Raw genomic sequence first — 17,932 nt, forward strand, 5'->3', positions numbered from 1 at the left:
TGATCATAGAGAAAATATGGTTGAATGGGAATCTAGCGTGATCGATGTGGTTTTTTGGTACCAGTGACAGATATAATCTTATTCGAATGACAAATAAGTTTTCATTCGAACAAGAATTTACTACGAAACCTCTGGTACTCTGATATAGAATTTAGGACGACTTTGACGACTTACCTATGGAAATCGTCTTTTCATAGAGAGTTGGTTATTCTTAGAAATTTAAGAAAGTTAGATGAAGAAACTTCTATTTGTCACTTTAGAAAAATCATAGTAAATACGAGAAGAAGACAAATATTAACAATAAATATGAGGGAACTGGACGGACTTTGTTCATAAATTCGTCCATAGTTCACTCGATTTGTCATTATATCAACGTATAGTTACCAAATCTTCATCGAATATCTTGAGACATTCGATTGTAGATCCAATCAGGTATTTTTGTAGCAGTCATGTTGTTGATTACGTGTATAATTATGATAAAACAACCAAGGCACTTTTGTTACAATTCATAATAGATAACCACATCTATCACGCGATTTAAAATTTCACAAAAGTTGTCGCTTTAGGCGCGTATGGTATTGCGCAGCAGCAGAAAGAAATGAATTGTGGAAATGAGTTTTGAAACTTAAACATAACTATTAAATCTAAAAAAATCCAACGGCAAGAACTATGTAATTCTTTATAGAATAAAGAATAAAAAATATTTCAGATAGAATATTTCAAAAATATTTAATATTTCTCTTCAAACAAAAAAAAAAACATTTTTTAAACAATCAACTTTTTGATTTCATCTATTTTTTATTATGCTCTTTCTTGGTTTCAGAAATTGTTCAATACGTAATGAAAAAAGGTATATGAAGGAAATTACAGAGATCATAAGAGCATGACCGATAAAGATTACCGTGTGGAATAGAAATGCGGTTTATTCCAAGATAATCGATACAGGGAAGTTGAGTCGCGGTTATTAAACGCAAAACTCTGATAACCGAGTGATTTGATACTGAATAAAGATATGAATTGTGGAAAATTTCATGAAATTACCGCCAATATACAGGCATTGGCAGCTTTGTTGAGGATTATTTTCACACATCAGGGATTCTGATTCGTGGTGGCTCATTTACGATATATATTTCGGTTACCTCGATGAGAAAGTTGAAAACGGGTCAATCTTTCGTTGGTGAAGGCACGTTAAAACAGGAGCGGGGATCAGTTTATAATCGAACAAGGAAAGAAATCAATGCTCTTTCAATGCAGAATTTCAACTTCTACTTTGCCTTTTGTCTCCCATTTTATAAACGATCTTTTCCACATAGAAAACTTTTCTATCCTTTTTCTTTTTCATCTTAATATTAATGCAATCTTATTGGAATAAAAATAAAATGTGAATGTCTATATAAATAAACGTATAAATAAATTTTGTGCACGTTTATATTGTATAGATAATAATAGTTTAAAAGATATATATATATATACATATTAAAATATGTATTTATCTATTAAAAATTTTAACAATATACCTAAAACTTAATTAGTCTTAGATTAAAAGCATAAGAGATTACGTAATGCGAACTTCATAGCTTTAACGGAAGATTATTTTTCATCCAGAAAAAAACTTGAAGACGTCGAATGAAGTTCTTTTGTATGGAAAGTGTTTCGAAATCGAACACACGTGCAACCGATTCGGGTTCCTGTCCTTAGATTTTAAACTTCATCTGTTCAGTTTCTCTTTTCTTATTCAGAATTCAGATCGAAGATTAACGTAACAAAAATCATTTGTCATAAAGAAAAAATCACATAAATAGAAATTCTACTTATTTAAATAAAACAAATGTTATACATTCAGTAAAATTATGTAACTTCGATAAGAATTTTTATTGAATTATTATTGAATAACATTTTGATCCTGCTCTGTGAAAGCTATAGTTAAAGTGGTGATGAAATGTATTTGGTAGAAAGTTATTTATGAAAGTTTTATGTTCAAGAATAACTTTTTTTAGAAATATTTGAATAAAGATATTTTTATTCGAATAGATTTTCAATCTATTTTAGGACAAGAAATTATCCTCTTTTCAACAAGAACTGAATTACGAGATGATCTGTGTATACTGTGCTACACAATATCCAATATCTTGAGAGTTCAATGATTCATAGGCTAATACGTGACCTCGGAACGGATACGTCATTGTCAATTAATATTGTTCACATTTTCATTAGTAATATGCTTCATTCTATGAATATTTATTATATATTATGTATGTTTATTATATATTCTAAAAATATTTTGAAAATGGTTGTCGATAAATGCAGGGTTTACAAATAAATTTTTCTCTTCCTACAAAATCTTTTATATCTATATTACAATAATTCAAACAATTGCATTGTGAATTTATTCTTTCTTACTCTTTCTCAATAAAATGCATTCTTTTTAGAGAATTCTAATAATCACTTAAGTTTTTGTACCTAAATTTTCTAAATATTTGATATTTTATCTAAATAATTATATTTGTTTAAGTAAATAATAGTTATTTTAGATATTTAAAAAATAAAAATACGAAACCATTATCGCCTGTAGTATGGCAAAATTATACTCAAACGTACATTTGGTTGCCTCTCTAAAGGAGTTCAATATTTAAGCTAAATTGTTAAAATTTTAAAAGAATCTTTCGATATGTACGATCACGTATCTATCTTATTTTAAAAATGGAATATATAACCATAAAAAGACTGATCATTGATCTTAATGATAACCACCTATGTAATGATGTACATATAGATATATAAATATCCTCCAAGAAATTATAAATTATAACAAGAATGATTATTGAAAAGTGATGAAAAGGATATCGTACTTTCAAAAAACAATCAATTCAATATCAATCAATTAAACTCTTGATAATATTTTTTTATGAATGCTATGTAATATAATATCAATATTTTCGATTATAATGTTCAGTTATGAAAGTGTAATTGAAGCATCAGATTTATAAACAAAGATCTAGTAAAAAAACAAGTTACTATTGCAGCAGAAATATATTTTATATAGTATAATACATTTCATTCAAATGAGAACAGTACAAGCATTTTAAACAAATGTCAAATGTATTACAAATGCTCTCCCATATAGATAATAACAAAAATCGCAAAAAAATATTTATAGATTCTTGTAGAAAATTGTTGTAATGTTAAAAAAGTATGCATATGGATCATTATGCTACCTGTACTAAGAAACTAAAAAATACTAAAGGTATATATTGAAACCAAAGCAAATTAATATTCCTGACATGTAAGTAAATACAGTATAAATATAATATATTGCACGTATGAATTAAATTTTCTTACAATACATATATATATATATATGTACATTTTTTTTCTTTTATGAAATAACATTAAATGCGAATGGATTATAACTTGATCTCACTGAGATCAATTAACATTCCCTATTAATTCATAACCATCCTATTTTAGATAAAACCTCTTTAGCATCTTCGAATACTTTATCTGGTGATTGCATACTATTAACTTTGTATACAAAATTTTGCTTCTCAAAATTCTCAATTATAGGTAACGTATTTGTGATGTAAGTTTCATGTCTTTTGACTAAAACTTCCTCATTGTCATCAGACCTTCCACTTCCTGCTGCACCACGTTTTAAACATCTTTGGGTACATACTTCTTTACTACATTCACAGAACAATACTCCTTTTATTACACATTTTTCTGACATTGCCTAAATTAAATAAAAGGTATTATAAAAAGAAGGTAAGCATTACACAATTTCATCCTCGTATAAAATCTTTCATTATTTAAACAAGATATTTATTGTTATCTTTGTACCTCATTCCAACCATCAACATTGTCCTGGTTTCTTGGAAAACCATCAATCAGGAACCTTTTATGCGGACTATTGCTGGTTTGCATGGCATTGTCTAGAAGACTGCAAGTAATTGCGACTGGCACAATTTTTCCATCTTTGATATAATTTTCGATAAGTTCTCCGTACTTTGAATTCGGCTTCATACGTTCCTCTCTTAACAGATCCCCAGCTGACAAATGGACATAACCATATTTTTTAGTGATGTACCTGCACAATGTTCCCTTACCCGCACCAGGACCACCCAAAATAAATAAAACTTCGAATTTCTGTTTTGCAGCCATTTTGAAAAGCCGCAGTCCTCCTGAAAGTACCTTGAACATAAAATAACACCAGTAATCGTAATCAGTTACACGTTACACGTAGTAAGTACCTATACTCATCTATCGTCCTATGAATATTAACATGGAGATATTATGGGAGTTTTTCAAGAACAAGGTTTTTGGTATACAGTTTAACGACTTTTCCCAATTTTGACTATTTCACTACATTTCTTTTTTTTAGGAAACTTTATTTTACTATTACTAGAAGAACTCAATCGGGGAAGATCGAAAAAATAGTACAGTAATTGTCATTTTTTTTAAATGCATGAGATTAAAAATCTTTTTTATTTCGTTAAAATAAATAAAAATATAATATTTCTTCAGTTTATACCACGGTCATGTAAGCAGGTCTCAACACCTGCTAGGGAAAACCATCCGAAAATTGAGTCGAGAAAAATCATTGATATGTATACTATATACTAGAATATATGTATATCAATTTAATTATCCTATCATCCTAGTAACATAGGATGTAGATGATATAAGATAAATAGATTTGAATCACGATTATATAAACAGGTCTCGACACCCATATACTGGAGCCTAGGGGAAATTGTTCGAAAATTGAGCCGTGATTAGCTGTAAGAAATCAACATAGAAGAAGGTTTTCGTTCTGCGCATGCGTGACATCTTGTAAATGTCTCAGATAGAGACAGAGATACATCATCCATCTCTGTCTATTTCGCAAAAACACAGACGTTGTTGACTTTTCATGTTGATTTTTCATACCTAAACATGGCTCAATTTTCTAGGTTTTCTTTGGTAAATGTCGAGACCTGTTTATACAATCGTTATTTTGATGAATTAATTATGACATAGAAATACAGGGACCTAGTACAAATTTCATTGGTTGGTGTGGGGTGTGAAGTCACTTCCCGAGAGCGGGATATTGTAAGTACTTGGGTATATAAGCCATAGTGGCTCTATCTGGTAGTACCGCTGAGGTGCTGACGTTCTTCTGACTAATTTTCTGATTCACTTTTACTCATGAACATATCCATGCTTACGCGATCACAACCAATCCACTAATGTGATCACAAATGTTACGCCTCTCTCCCGCTGAAATCACTTCACCCCCTCAGTTATTACTTGGTCACTATATTTCTATGTCCATGAGATTAACGTGTTTATGAAATTAACGTTTACGGGGTAGATATGTTAGGATTTTAAGATAGTTAGATTAGGCTAGGTTATATTTTACGAAAGAAAGAGAAATGCAGGGGGAGGGGCAGGATCTCTCCTCCACCCACATATTCGCTAAAGATTTATCTATTTATCTATCATAATCCTAACATTTACAACTAACATCAGAAGCATTTGTGAAATATTAATTGATTAATGTATATATATAATTGATAATATTATTATCGTATATATTAATATATATAGTGTTATATATGTATAAAAAATACTACTTTTTTTAATTTATTCATGATCATATGTTATGACATACGTGTATGGTGACATATGCGTATATAAATCTCAATATTTTTATGAAATACGTTTTAATGAAATAGAATTATAGACATCTTTATCTCTTTGTTATTTCTATATAGCACAATATTTGAGTATATTTTTATTTAGTGTATTTCTATATTATCTAATTATTATTTACTTAATTTATACTTACTTAAATTAAGAAAATATTATGTACAATTAAACAGGATCTTCTTGAATATGTCAGCAGATTCGAATCAGAATAATTAAAATGTTACTTTACCATGTATTTATCGTATTCGCAATACAATATCATCTTAAGTATCGGCGTATCGAAATATACTAAGCGATTGCGTATTGTGCGCATGCGAAGTATGTGTTACGCAAGATTACATCCATGTAATTCAGCTGTGAAGAATGACGGTTTAGTTTTATAGCACGTTTTATTGCATTTCTTATGTAATGTAAAAGATACTACAAGGTTTGTTATCAAGATGACTTAAAAGATATACTTAGTAACATTACTAAGCAAAATGTACGATTAGTATTTGCAGTAATTTATATTTAACCACAACATGACGTGAATTAAAGGAAATTGAGGTTATGTCAGATTCCTAAATATTATTTACAACTAATAAAATACGAAACTATGATAATGATGCGATTGTATCAACAATTATTTGGACGTGGGAAATGTTTAAAATTTTATCTGCTATTTAATCAAAGAAAATGTGTTGTAAACTACTTGTACTCTTGCAATACGGTTCATACCATGTCTTGCATGTATGATAAACATAATTATGAAAATGATAAAACACCAATGCAACAGAAATTAAAGTCAATTAAGATCTTATCGAATATGGATGATGAAACAACAGAATTTGCTAAAGCAGCAAATGTTCAGACCGAACAAAAACTGACATTTGCAAAATTAGTAAATAATTCTCCACCTAAAATAAAACCATACCTGAAACTCATAAGATTGGATAGACCAATAGGTAGGAAAGAAGTTAGTTAAAAATTATTATTACAATCATAATATAAAATGAATGTAACTTATACAAATAATTATCAGTAACTTATAAATGTAGGATCTTGGTTATTATTTTGGCCATGTGGTTGGAGTATAGCCATGGCAGCAGTACCAGGTGCCTTACCAGACCTTCAACTTTTATCTCTTTTTGGAATGGGTGCATTCATCATGCGTGGAGCAGGATGCATCATAAATGATATGTGGGATCAAGATATTGATGGGATGGTAATATTGTCTTAACAAATATTTTAAGATAAGATATTATGAGGACATTTTAATGCTAGGTAGCCAGAACAAAAGATAGACCATTGGTTACTAGGGAAATTTCACCCCTACAATCATTGATTTTCCTTGGAAGCCAATTAACTTTGGGATTGCTTATATTGTTGCAACTAAATCTTTATAGTATTATATTGGGTGCAAGCTCACTAGGTACTACTTTTAAACAGTTTATATAAAACAGTATTTCTTAATTTTATCAATTAATTAATGCCAAATCATTTTCAATTTTCAAAGCATTATCTTTATTATAACTTATTACATATATATAAAAATAAAGAAGCAACTGGAAATAATCTTATTAGTAATAGAGGATACAAAAAAGATTGTGTTTCATGATTACAGTTTAGTCTTTCTCAGAAAATTATTAATTAAAATTTAGAAATGCTGTTAAAGTAAATATCTTTAAATCACTAAACTTTTTGTTACAGTCTTAGTAATAGTATATCCAGTTATGAAAAGAGTAACATATTGGCCACAATTGATCCTTGGTATGACTTTTAACTGGGGTGCTCTTTTGGGTTGGTCTGCAGTGCATGGTTCATGTAATTGGTCTGTATGCTTGCCACTTTATACTGCTGGAATTTGTTGGACCCTTTTGTATGACACTATATATGCACATCAGGTAAATTTCAACTTTCTAATATATTTAATTTAATATGTTACATAATTTACTGGCATAATTTACTTAAATGTGTTTTCATATATTCTCTATTTTTTAATTATAGGATAAAGTGGATGATGTTATAGTAGGCATAAAATCAACAGCTTTAAAGTTCGGAAATAAGACTAAACTTTATTTATCTGGATTCAGCACAATCATGATAACAGGGTTACTTGCATCAGGTATATTAACTGCACAAACTTGGCCATATTACACAGCAGTAGGATTAGTTGGTACACATGTTGCTAATCAGGTATGCATTATATAATTTTGAAACAAGTATATAAGGAAAAGTTATAATCTAAAGAAATATTCAATGTATATATCTTTTTAGATTTATAGTTTGAATATCAACAACCCTGCAGACTGTGCCAAAAAATTCATCTCTAATCACAGGATAGGAATGATTCTCTTTGCAGGAATTATTTTAGGGAATCTCATAAAAGATACTAAATGTAAAGAAGATGACAATGTCGTACAAAAATCAGAAAACGAATTTACTTTTATCAAAGAAAAGCAACAGTAGTTGCATCACTATTATAAATGATTATTAAATGTACAAACTGAAATACTGCAGAGGCAAATTATATGTAATAGACAGAAGACACGAGGTAAATAACTGGCTGGTTCCAGTAAATTAAGGAATTACATAGTTTTAATTATATGTTGGGTGCCATAAAACAATATTGATTACAATCTTTACCAAGGTGTCTTTAGTATCATTGACAATTCAACTTATTGGAGTAATTTAAATAAAAATAATTTTTATTTAATACTATTCCAAATTTGTGAACTGAAAGGTACACCAAAGATTACAGCAGTGTAGATAGAAAACAATTACTGGAACTACTGTTCTGAAATATTAATTATAATAGACAAAAATATAACTAAATGTTTTATGTATATATATATATATTGAAGGTTTAAATGAAATGATATAATATTATTTAACCAAATGAAATCAATTAGAAATAAGATTACATAATGTAATTTGGTTTTCACTATAATAAGTAATTAAATTTTCTTATTTATTATTTTTAGGTCATTTTTTAATAAAGTATTTGATGTGCATATTTCTGATATTTCCAAGTGATTTGTAGTGCCTTGTCGCTCTAGCATCTTCAAGTCATATTGTTCTTGAGTTAATAAGGATTCTTTCATTTTGTCTAAAAGTTTTATATTTGGCAGTACTATAGCTAAGTAGCCTGCTCTATGTGGAGGTTCTAACAAGAGCTTAGGATTTTGTATTAGTGCTTCATTTACTTCTACCAATTTGCCAATTATACAACATTTTATAACATACGTTTTCTTATTTGAACAAGTAATTATGCAAATATTAGAATTCATTTGTAAAGGTTGAGCACCATGTTTACTTTTACCAGAAACTTTATTCTGAACTCTATCTAATTTATTGCTAACTTTGAAGTCTACTTTTATTATATGTTTATCATCTTGAAGAATTGCATGACTTCGAGCAAGAGTAAGCATGCAAATTCGGTTACTATGCATTAAAATACAAATGTCATCTGCGGGACTTTGTACATCTAATTTATAATAAGCAGTAAAATATCGATCTGTAATTGTAGGAAATGATCCATGATATTTTACTCCTTCCAACATCTCTGTAACATCATTGTCAGGAGGAAATGGAAATAAACTATCATCATCATCATCATCTTTATTTGTTAGTAAAATACTTTCATCTTCATTATCTATTAAATCCACCATTTTTTGACATTCAGAATGTTTATCTGTGTTGCTTTCATCCTCTAAAACACTGAATGAATCATTTTCTATATCATTAGATTTAATTCTTTTTTCTACTGGTTCATTGTTATCTGAGTTAATATTCATCATTAAAATAATAAATTTTGTTATGGATAAATTTTTAATAGCGTGAAGATTTATTTAAAGCTCGTTTAACAAAGTTAAGGTAGATATTGTACATTAAATGTACATTTCAGATTATATAGTTATTCTAATTTGTTGTTTTTAAAAAATATTGCTGCTTAACTTCTTCCAATTTTTTCGCTAGAAGCAAAATATATTACAAGATTAACGAAACCTAAAAAATTTTGATCAGTCAGAAATAACATTTAAAACTTACGTCTTTATCCTATGCACAAAATCAGTTGTTTCTTAATATAATTACACTTATTACCACAGATAAATACGACAATAAACAATCATGGAACAAGTTAGGTTACGTCCACATTAAACTAATACATATGTAATGCATGTCAATCATTTCTCACTTTGCTAGTTTTATTTGGATATATTTATCACAAACGATAATTATTAAATGAATTTGCAGTACTGTCGAATATAATGTATATGATATCTAAGTTCAATTATTAATGAACATACGAAGTTGCAAAATAATTAAATAATTTATTGTAGTAACTAAATTTTATTAGTTACGTTAATTATATTCAATCATTTAATATTAATTTACAAAATAAAATGCATAAAATATGCAAAAACATGCAAAAACATGCAAAAACATTTACGATATTATATAGACATATCTAATATTTTTTCTGTATTTATATTTATAAGATATCCTAATAAATTTTGATCCTAACAAACTCTGAAGTCGAATTGACTTCGATCGGAGAAATTTGAACACCTTATACTCTATATTTTATATAACCAGGGAGAAAATACATATATAACGAACTTGGTTTAAAATGATATCAGTTTAAAAGATAAGATACTACACATGAAAGAAAGAAATTGAACGTTAAAAAATATTTTCTACAAGATTATTAACATTTTTATTGTTTTTTTGTTATTATTTAATCTTCTTTTTGCTAATATTACAAACGAAAGAATACTAATATATAATTAAACCTCTTAAAGCGCTATCTTCTACATAGGCTAGAATACAATTTTTAAAACTATGTATCAAAGAATTTTGAGAGAAAAATAAAAAACTACTTAACTATATGTATAATTAGTGTAAGAAAATTGTTACCCTCTATCGGTAATTAAATTTACAATCTGTTTTTTAAAGGCATGTTCTGAAGTAAAAACTAAAGGCTATTACTCATTATTCCCTAGATTTGCTAAGACTCTATTGGGCAAATGAAACTTGGAAAAAACAGATTGTGAAAAAGATATTAAACCACAGTAAAGTGATATCTATAAAAGGAAAGTCAAAGGAAGTTGAAAGAAAATGCAATAAAACGAACCTTCTATGAATATTCTTTTGTACCGTGGTCTGCGTTGATTCTTCTTGAAAACAAATTGAAAATCCCGAATAAAAGTTCCTATTGTCCTATCTGTGGTTATGTTCGTCAAGGGTTCAATTCATTTTAATATATATACTTTTGAACTGTAAACGGTGCCGAATACCGAGGAATTTTGTAAATGACTTGGCAAAACGTGACACTATTTTTATATATCTACCACGTCATCGAGCTGAACGGGAAAAGGCACTTTAACGGTAAAATATGTGTTCATCGGAACTTTTAATATCGTAATCTGAGCAAAACATGTCAGAAAGGAAAGTGGATACAGAAATTGTGCGGCAGCAGTATACAAACGATACGAGCCTTATTGATGAAGCTGAAATTATTGATGTGTCTGTTTTTGATTTTGACGATAGTGATGGCTGGTAAGTAGTTTTAAAATAATTTTTAATTATGTCGAATGTTTACAATAGTTGAATTGTTTTAACTACTGTTTAAGTTTCAAAAGAATTGTCATTTTCTTATAAGATCATCATACTTTGTTATTATTATACATTAAAAATCTTAATTTTTTGAAAATTAATTAAAAAATTCGCTGATGTTTTATAGAAATGCTCTTTAAGCTTATATTCTTTTTATTTTTGTTACTAAAAATATAACAGCTTATAAGAATTTAAAAAGCATATATTTCATAATGTATACAAGAATATGTATTTTAGTTTAATGAATCATTTGGTAGATTCTATATTTGTCTATGTAAGCTTTTGTTGAAGCAATAGCTAATGATTATGAATTATATCTCTTGTTAGGTTGTACATACCATCAGAATATAAAATGGAATCCACTGTCCATGATTTGTACACCTGGTTAAAAACTGAACCAGAGTTAACTTTTTCAGGTATTGAAAATGTCAGCCATTATTTTTTTACAATATATTTGTTTTATATGTTTAATTTATATATATTTTATTCAGCTAATAGAAAATCTATTGATACAAGAACATTTACGAGATCGAAAAAGCGGTCTAGTAGAACTAATTTTGAATCTATTTTGGAATCTTTATCTTCACCTGTGTCAAATACATGGAAAACTTCGAATTTTTCAAATATAGAGGAAGATGTAAGTTTATTTATATTTATATGATATATGTATAGTATATATATTCAAAGTGTAAGTTTAAATTTAAATATATTTCTTTTTCATATATAGTTAAGCAAATATTCAGACATATCTACTACGAACAAAGAAGAAGCTGTGCCTCCTATGTTAAAAATGGCATCTAATACAAATATTAATTTTCTTCCTGATGAGCCTGTAACATCAGGCCAAGAAAGCATGGAAGTATTTTTAAATATGTCTCAATCAAAGGGAATTGACTCATTTATTAATTTAATGGAACCTGGCTTTAGTGATCCACTGATGAACGTTTCACAACCTTCTATTTTTTATTCATCTATCACTTCATTACCTAGAGATGATTCATTACATAATACAGAATGTAACAGAGATGAGGAATCTTTAAATATAACTCAGTTGTGCAGTCAAGAAATTTACAAGTGTGAAGATATAGAAGATTCTAATGTCAATGAAACTTTCTTAAAAAGTAATGAAGCAGACAATAACAAAAGCTACTGCCTGAGCACAACGAATAAGACGTTTACAAATAAATCTGATGACATTGGAAGAGAATTAAATGAAACTTATAATGCTGATGAAGCTTCTGCAATGGTTGTGTTATCAAGTTCAGATAAAGATAGATTTAGTATAACTAAGTTGTCTTCCACATATGTAAATAAAAATGATACTAATACACAAATATTACAATCAGAAAATAGTGAGAGAAAAGAATTATGCAATTTAAACACTACATATCCTTCGGTTTTTCAAAAAGCAGAAAATTCGCATATTTTAGATACTACATATTGTACAGCAGATACTGAAAAAGTAATCAATGGTATAATTTCAACTGATAAAAATGATATACAATGTGATAAAGATCAAGTATACGATTTGCAAAAAAGTATAGTTCATGATGTATTGAAAGATAATGAACCTTCCATACCTTCTACAGATTCTTCTTTTACACTTCACGATGATGCTTTCAACCCTATATTCAAATTGCCTATTCCTCTTTGCAACCAGTCAACTCCCAAAAGTATAGACATGTTAAATTTCACGTATAGAACGATTACCAAGCCTAAGCCTTTAGAATCATCTCGAGTATACAATACAGCTTTAAATTCAAATTTTAAAGCGCCGACATTGAGGAGAGAATTATTATCAGAAATACACAAAAGTGGAGATCATAGACTGGATTCTACCTTTAATCATGTAATTAAAGAACACCAAATTGGGAAGACTAAGAAGGAAATCAATGAGGCTCTGAGCCAAAATGTCAAGAATGATATTCCTATAGAAAATAGATATAATACATATAAAAAGGAATCACCAATTAACAAAATTAAACCTCATGCCGAAATAGCAGATGAGGCAGGAGCTTGTATTAAAAATTCGCCAGAAAAGAAATATTATACATTCACAAAAAAGAGTAGTAATCATGGTGGCAAAACTGACATGGAAAATGCAGAATCATTTGATAACGCGGACGCTACATTCGTAAAACCAATTTCAAAATTACAGAAGCGGAAGCAACATGTACCGCGGATGTTTTCAAAATTGCCACAGTTTCTTCAAAAGTCTAATCCGAATCTTGTATCCAATTCGTTGAAAACTGTTAACATAACAGGTACAAATGTGTCTAACTATGGATACATGAAAGGTTCACAACCAAACATTGTAAGAGACGTTGAAAAAACTCTAGCAAATAAATTATATTCTCTCGGAAAAATGAGAAGTGGTTCTGAACAACGCCTTTTAGAATTGAACACAGGCGTTGGGGAACTTCAAGTATTAGGTGCTGCAGGATCTACAGAAAGTATTGAAAGTACACATAGTGCTCATAGTGCACCTGATTTAGATGATAGACTTAGTACATGTTCGGATAGTAGTCACAATTCATATACAACACAGCCAATGAATATTGAACAACTGCATCAGATAGTACGGATGCAAGAAGAAAGTTAGTAATATTTATATTATGATATTAAAAATATATTATGTTATATAAAAAATAATATGTTTATATTCCTTATATTTTAGGTTTGAAACAAGATGCAACATCTGGATTAAATAGGCGAGTTTTAGAAAGTGCTTGGATTGGTGTAAAAAAAGATTTGTCTTCTCCTATACTAAAGAATGGTATTGATAATTGTGATAGTGATTCACCATTAAGTATTGACCTCAATGTTAAAACAAGCTCTCCAATATTAAGTCCTACAAGATCTAGTCAGTCAATAAATACTGATGGTAAGTTACAATAGTGTATTTAACAATCTTCATATAATTTTGATTGTTTCGACTATATAAGAAGTACTTACTAATGTGTCTTTTTAAGATCTATCTACAGAAACTGTATTGAAACAACAGAATGAAGTAGACATGGTAAAAAAAGTTGAAGTGAGTTTTTTGTTTGTTTTATGTATATAAAATTTGTTCACGAACAATTTTTAAGATTACTTGTTAAATGTTACACTATCATACAGGCTTTTAATAAACCAGTTATGAAAGTTGAAAATAAAACGAGACTGCGACAACCAACAAATTGGAACACAGGCAATAGACCTTCAAATCTTATGAGTGCTATTCCTAGACCACCATCACGCATACCAGCACCTAGATTTGTCAGGCCAACCGCAAAGAATATTCAAGGAGATATAAAACGAGGATATATGTAAAATTATAAGGGGTATCCATAATCAAAGTATGCGTTTTTAAATAATATTCATAATTTAATCTGTATTCATACTGCAACTTGTATAAAAGATGTTTTAAGTTATGACCTTGGAGGGAAGATGATAAAATTTAGTATTATTAGATTTTCAAGAATAATAAAAAATAGAAGAAATTGAATTTATATCATACTCCTAACCTTTTTGAGACTGTTTATGTTTATAAAGAAAACAACAAATTTAAAAATGAAATATCTTTATGACAATTTGGTGTACAAATTTTTTTATCAAATGATCTGTTGAAAGACTATTTAGAATATAATGTTTCATGTTAACCTTCTTTTATCTAAATTGCTTTTTTTAAAATATTGAGATATTTAAAACCAAAAATTACCCCTCCAAATTTTTAGCTTTTCAGTAATTATTTATAGAGTTCTTATATTTTAATTTGAATGATTTTCATATATTGCGAAAATGCAAAAATATAATGAATATGAATTGCTATATTTGCAGCATGAGATAATCCCTGTTACATGTGTAGATATATAAAAATCATTTTTTATAAAAATGTTGTTAAATATAAAATGGAATTGTATGTCAACAAGAGAGTATATGCACGATGTGTGTATTCCACTTACAGGGTTAATAATATACCAGTAACATGCTGTGTGTAGTTATAAGAGCAATTTTTGGATCTGACATTTTTATAAACTTTATTGTCAAGAAAATCACGTGAAACAGTGAGAATGGACTGATATGAAAAGTATTTAAACCTAAGAAAGTATTTAGAAATAAGTTTATTTTATACTATTACAAAAAAATCACATTCCACATAAAAAAAACTGAAGAGAATAAAAATTTACAACAAAAATATTCAAGTGATAAAAATAATAATTTTCATAAAGGGGTATATACAAAATATGAATTTTGTATTACATGTAGTTATAGATAGGCCTGAAAAAACATCAAATCGAAATTTTTTAATGCAATTTTTTTCTACAGAACAGTATTAAAAGTTTAGGGTTTAATCGTTATTACATACATTTTTATAACGACATGTAAAGTGTATAAAATCATCTAAAGAGAACTAATGTAGTACCACTTTCAATATATATGGCCTATGATGTGTACTAAATTAAATAATTAGATTAAATACACAGCAATTTATGGTATATTATCGATTCTATGCGATATATTTGTATATTTTTAATACCCTTGAGCATAATTTCTTGCTGATCTGCAATACTTATATTTTTAACTCTGATTTTTATAATAACTTCTATATTCTGGAAATGAATGCTTTTAAATACATGAGAATTAGTGGAATGCTCTTCTGATTTTATGAACTTTTACATCTTAAATTATAGTTACCAAAAATTAATTAAAAAATTGTTCGTATATCATAGAAGAGGCCAATGTCAATTTAATTACTAGAAATTGCAAATCTTTAATAATTCTATTTATATATTAAAGTGAAACCAAAAAATATGCTTAGTACGCTGACAATTGAAAATTTTAATCATTCGTATTAAAAATGTATATAAAATATTTAAAACTTTTGAAATGTTTTGTAGTACATTCTACAATAGCCTTCCATAAAGTTATAAAAAATATAATTCATTTGAAATTAGAAAATGTAATTAAAAATGGAAAACTAAAATATCTATGAAATACCGCATTTATCTTTTAGGACAAATAGAGTAAGCTCCTCCTAGAATAAATTAATTAGTGTTTCTAATCAAAAAGTATTATTTTTTGTTAAAAAATAATATTCTGTGTTATTTTAATAAATATTTTTGAATGACATCACTTCTTTCCTATGCTATGGAGCTTACTGAACAATGTGTACAATAAATCATCATTTATTGTATACCTTGTGCATTTCATTTCCGTCCTAAAACATAATTTTTTATATTAAACCAAGAAATTAAAGATTATAACATATCACAGCGTACAGATGCTTAAGAAAAATGCATTGTCAGTTAATATACAATTATACTATATATTATATTATATATATTAAATTCAAGTTCCATTACTATTTTAATTGCTGACAAAATAATATGCTATGGTAAATACATCAAATATCAAAACTCTATATAAATAAATCAGTAAACAAGTAATAATTATAATTAGGATATCCGTGAAAAGTTTTTTAATGATATAAATTTTAAAGCTTTCACAATGGACTTCATAGAAGTTTATAGGACTTTATAGTCTTTGATATTTTCAAAAGACTTATTTGTAAAGAAGGCTTTGCAATATTATAGATTCTTCAAATATGTTTTATGTACATGGAAAAACGTTTATATGAAATGATATATTTTGCTTCTTTAAATCAAGTTTGCAAACGATTTGTCTTAGTTAGTATTCTGATACTTGACACTCTGTTCAACATTCCTCTTCTGTAATTCTTTGCTTGAAGCAATAACAGCAAGAGGAGTAATAAAGTGCTCATTTATTAATGTGGTTTTTAAGGTTATTATCAGTTTTATACGCATGGTTACAACTTCGATATTGAATTCATTTGACATTGAATTTTAATGCTACATATTTTATGATAAATCGTTGCGCTTGTTGCGTTATGTTTGAATTTGTAATGATATAAGCATGGATTTATGGTTATTTTATAACATATACAATATAGAGTATATTTGATCATATTTTAAAATGTTCTTCGAATACCAATAATTCTATGCAATTAATTTGGCACCCCTCTATAGTGGTAAATTAAGGTATAAGAAGTAAAAAGTAAAATTGGAAGATCTAGTTTTACAAGATTCTAGTTTGGATATATTTTTAAATAGAAAAGAAAAAAATATTGATGAGAATAAAATAATATTGAAAATAGTAATATATTTAATATGAGAGTGGGAAACACAAGAATAAGATTCTTGAATAGTATTTCTGTATATGATTTCTTCTTTTGATTAAACAAATATTCAATAAAAATTTGAGAACTTGTATTCATGTTGTAAATAATAAACGTAAAAGTGATAGTCACATTATATCCTTTATTTATATCTCTGAATGTTAGACCTTAAGTGCCTTCATTGTATTTCGATACAAAAAAATTTTTTTATACATTTAAACTAAGGGAATTAATTATCATCTGTTCACTAATCTTATTGTTCAGTATTGGTGTAAAACTTTCATGCGATCTTTTTCTATTAAAGTCTCTACTAATAAATGTTATGGTCATATTCAACCTTTCAACCATTTTCTATTCCTTTTGTGCCAAGAATTATAATTCCTTAATATTTTTTAAAGAATGATTTATTATATACAAAATTAAAGTTGCAATTTGTATTTATTTTCAGATTGATGAAAATATAATACC

General features: G+C 27.8%; 4 protein-coding genes across 6 annotated transcripts; 2 read left to right on the top strand and 2 right to left on the bottom strand.

Moving 5' to 3' along the window:
* Positions 1–3,011: 3,011 nt before the first annotated feature.
* LOC122568733 (UMP-CMP kinase) lies at positions 3,012–5,972 on the bottom strand. Of its 3 annotated transcripts, none has more exons than XM_043728827.1 (3): positions 5,828–5,972; positions 3,838–4,188; positions 3,012–3,730 (listed from the first exon to the last, which is right to left on the bottom strand). In XM_043728827.1, the coding sequence occupies exons 2-3, from the start codon at positions 4,156–4,158 to the stop codon at positions 3,449–3,451; spliced, it is 603 nt and encodes a 200-aa protein (XP_043584762.1). In that variant the 5' UTR covers positions 4,159–4,188; positions 5,828–5,972; the 3' UTR covers positions 3,012–3,448. The 3 variants fall into 3 exon arrangements, with proteins under 3 accessions (XP_043584762.1, XP_043584761.1, XP_043584763.1); XM_043728826.1 differs by lacking the exon at positions 5,828–5,972 and adding an exon at positions 4,529–4,850; XM_043728828.1 differs by lacking the exon at positions 5,828–5,972 and adding an exon at positions 4,248–4,382.
* Position 5,973: 1 nt separating this feature from the next.
* On the top strand, positions 5,974–8,683 carry LOC122568731 (4-hydroxybenzoate polyprenyltransferase, mitochondrial). The gene is made up of 7 exons (XM_043728823.1): positions 5,974–6,115; positions 6,180–6,632; positions 6,726–6,892; positions 6,952–7,099; positions 7,378–7,571; positions 7,675–7,863; positions 7,945–8,683. The coding sequence occupies exons 2-7, from the start codon at positions 6,284–6,286 to the stop codon at positions 8,134–8,136; spliced, it is 1,239 nt and encodes a 412-aa protein (XP_043584758.1). The 5' UTR covers positions 5,974–6,115; positions 6,180–6,283; the 3' UTR covers positions 8,137–8,683.
* On the bottom strand, positions 8,625–10,036 carry LOC122568732 (protein Abitram). The gene is made up of 2 exons (XM_043728825.1): positions 9,718–10,036; positions 8,625–9,641 (listed from the first exon to the last, which is right to left on the bottom strand). Exon 2 carries the CDS (start codon positions 9,465–9,467, stop codon positions 8,625–8,627), a length of 843 nt encoding a protein of 280 aa, XP_043584760.1. The 5' UTR covers positions 9,468–9,641; positions 9,718–10,036.
* A 622-nt stretch (positions 10,037–10,658) lies between these two features.
* LOC122568726 lies at positions 10,659–17,795 on the top strand. The gene is made up of 7 exons (XM_043728814.1): positions 10,659–11,229; positions 11,614–11,702; positions 11,778–11,923; positions 12,014–13,883; positions 13,964–14,170; positions 14,259–14,320; positions 14,407–17,795. The coding sequence occupies exons 1-7, from the start codon at positions 11,108–11,110 to the stop codon at positions 14,596–14,598; spliced, it is 2,688 nt and encodes an 895-aa protein (XP_043584749.1). The 5' UTR covers positions 10,659–11,107; the 3' UTR covers positions 14,599–17,795.
* The last annotated feature ends 137 nt before the right edge of the window (positions 17,796–17,932 follow it).

Source organism: Bombus pyrosoma, linkage group LG6, assembly GCF_014825855.1.
Source record: "Bombus pyrosoma isolate SC7728 linkage group LG6, ASM1482585v1, whole genome shotgun sequence".
Classification (NCBI taxonomy): domain Eukaryota; kingdom Metazoa; phylum Arthropoda; class Insecta; order Hymenoptera; family Apidae; genus Bombus; species Bombus pyrosoma.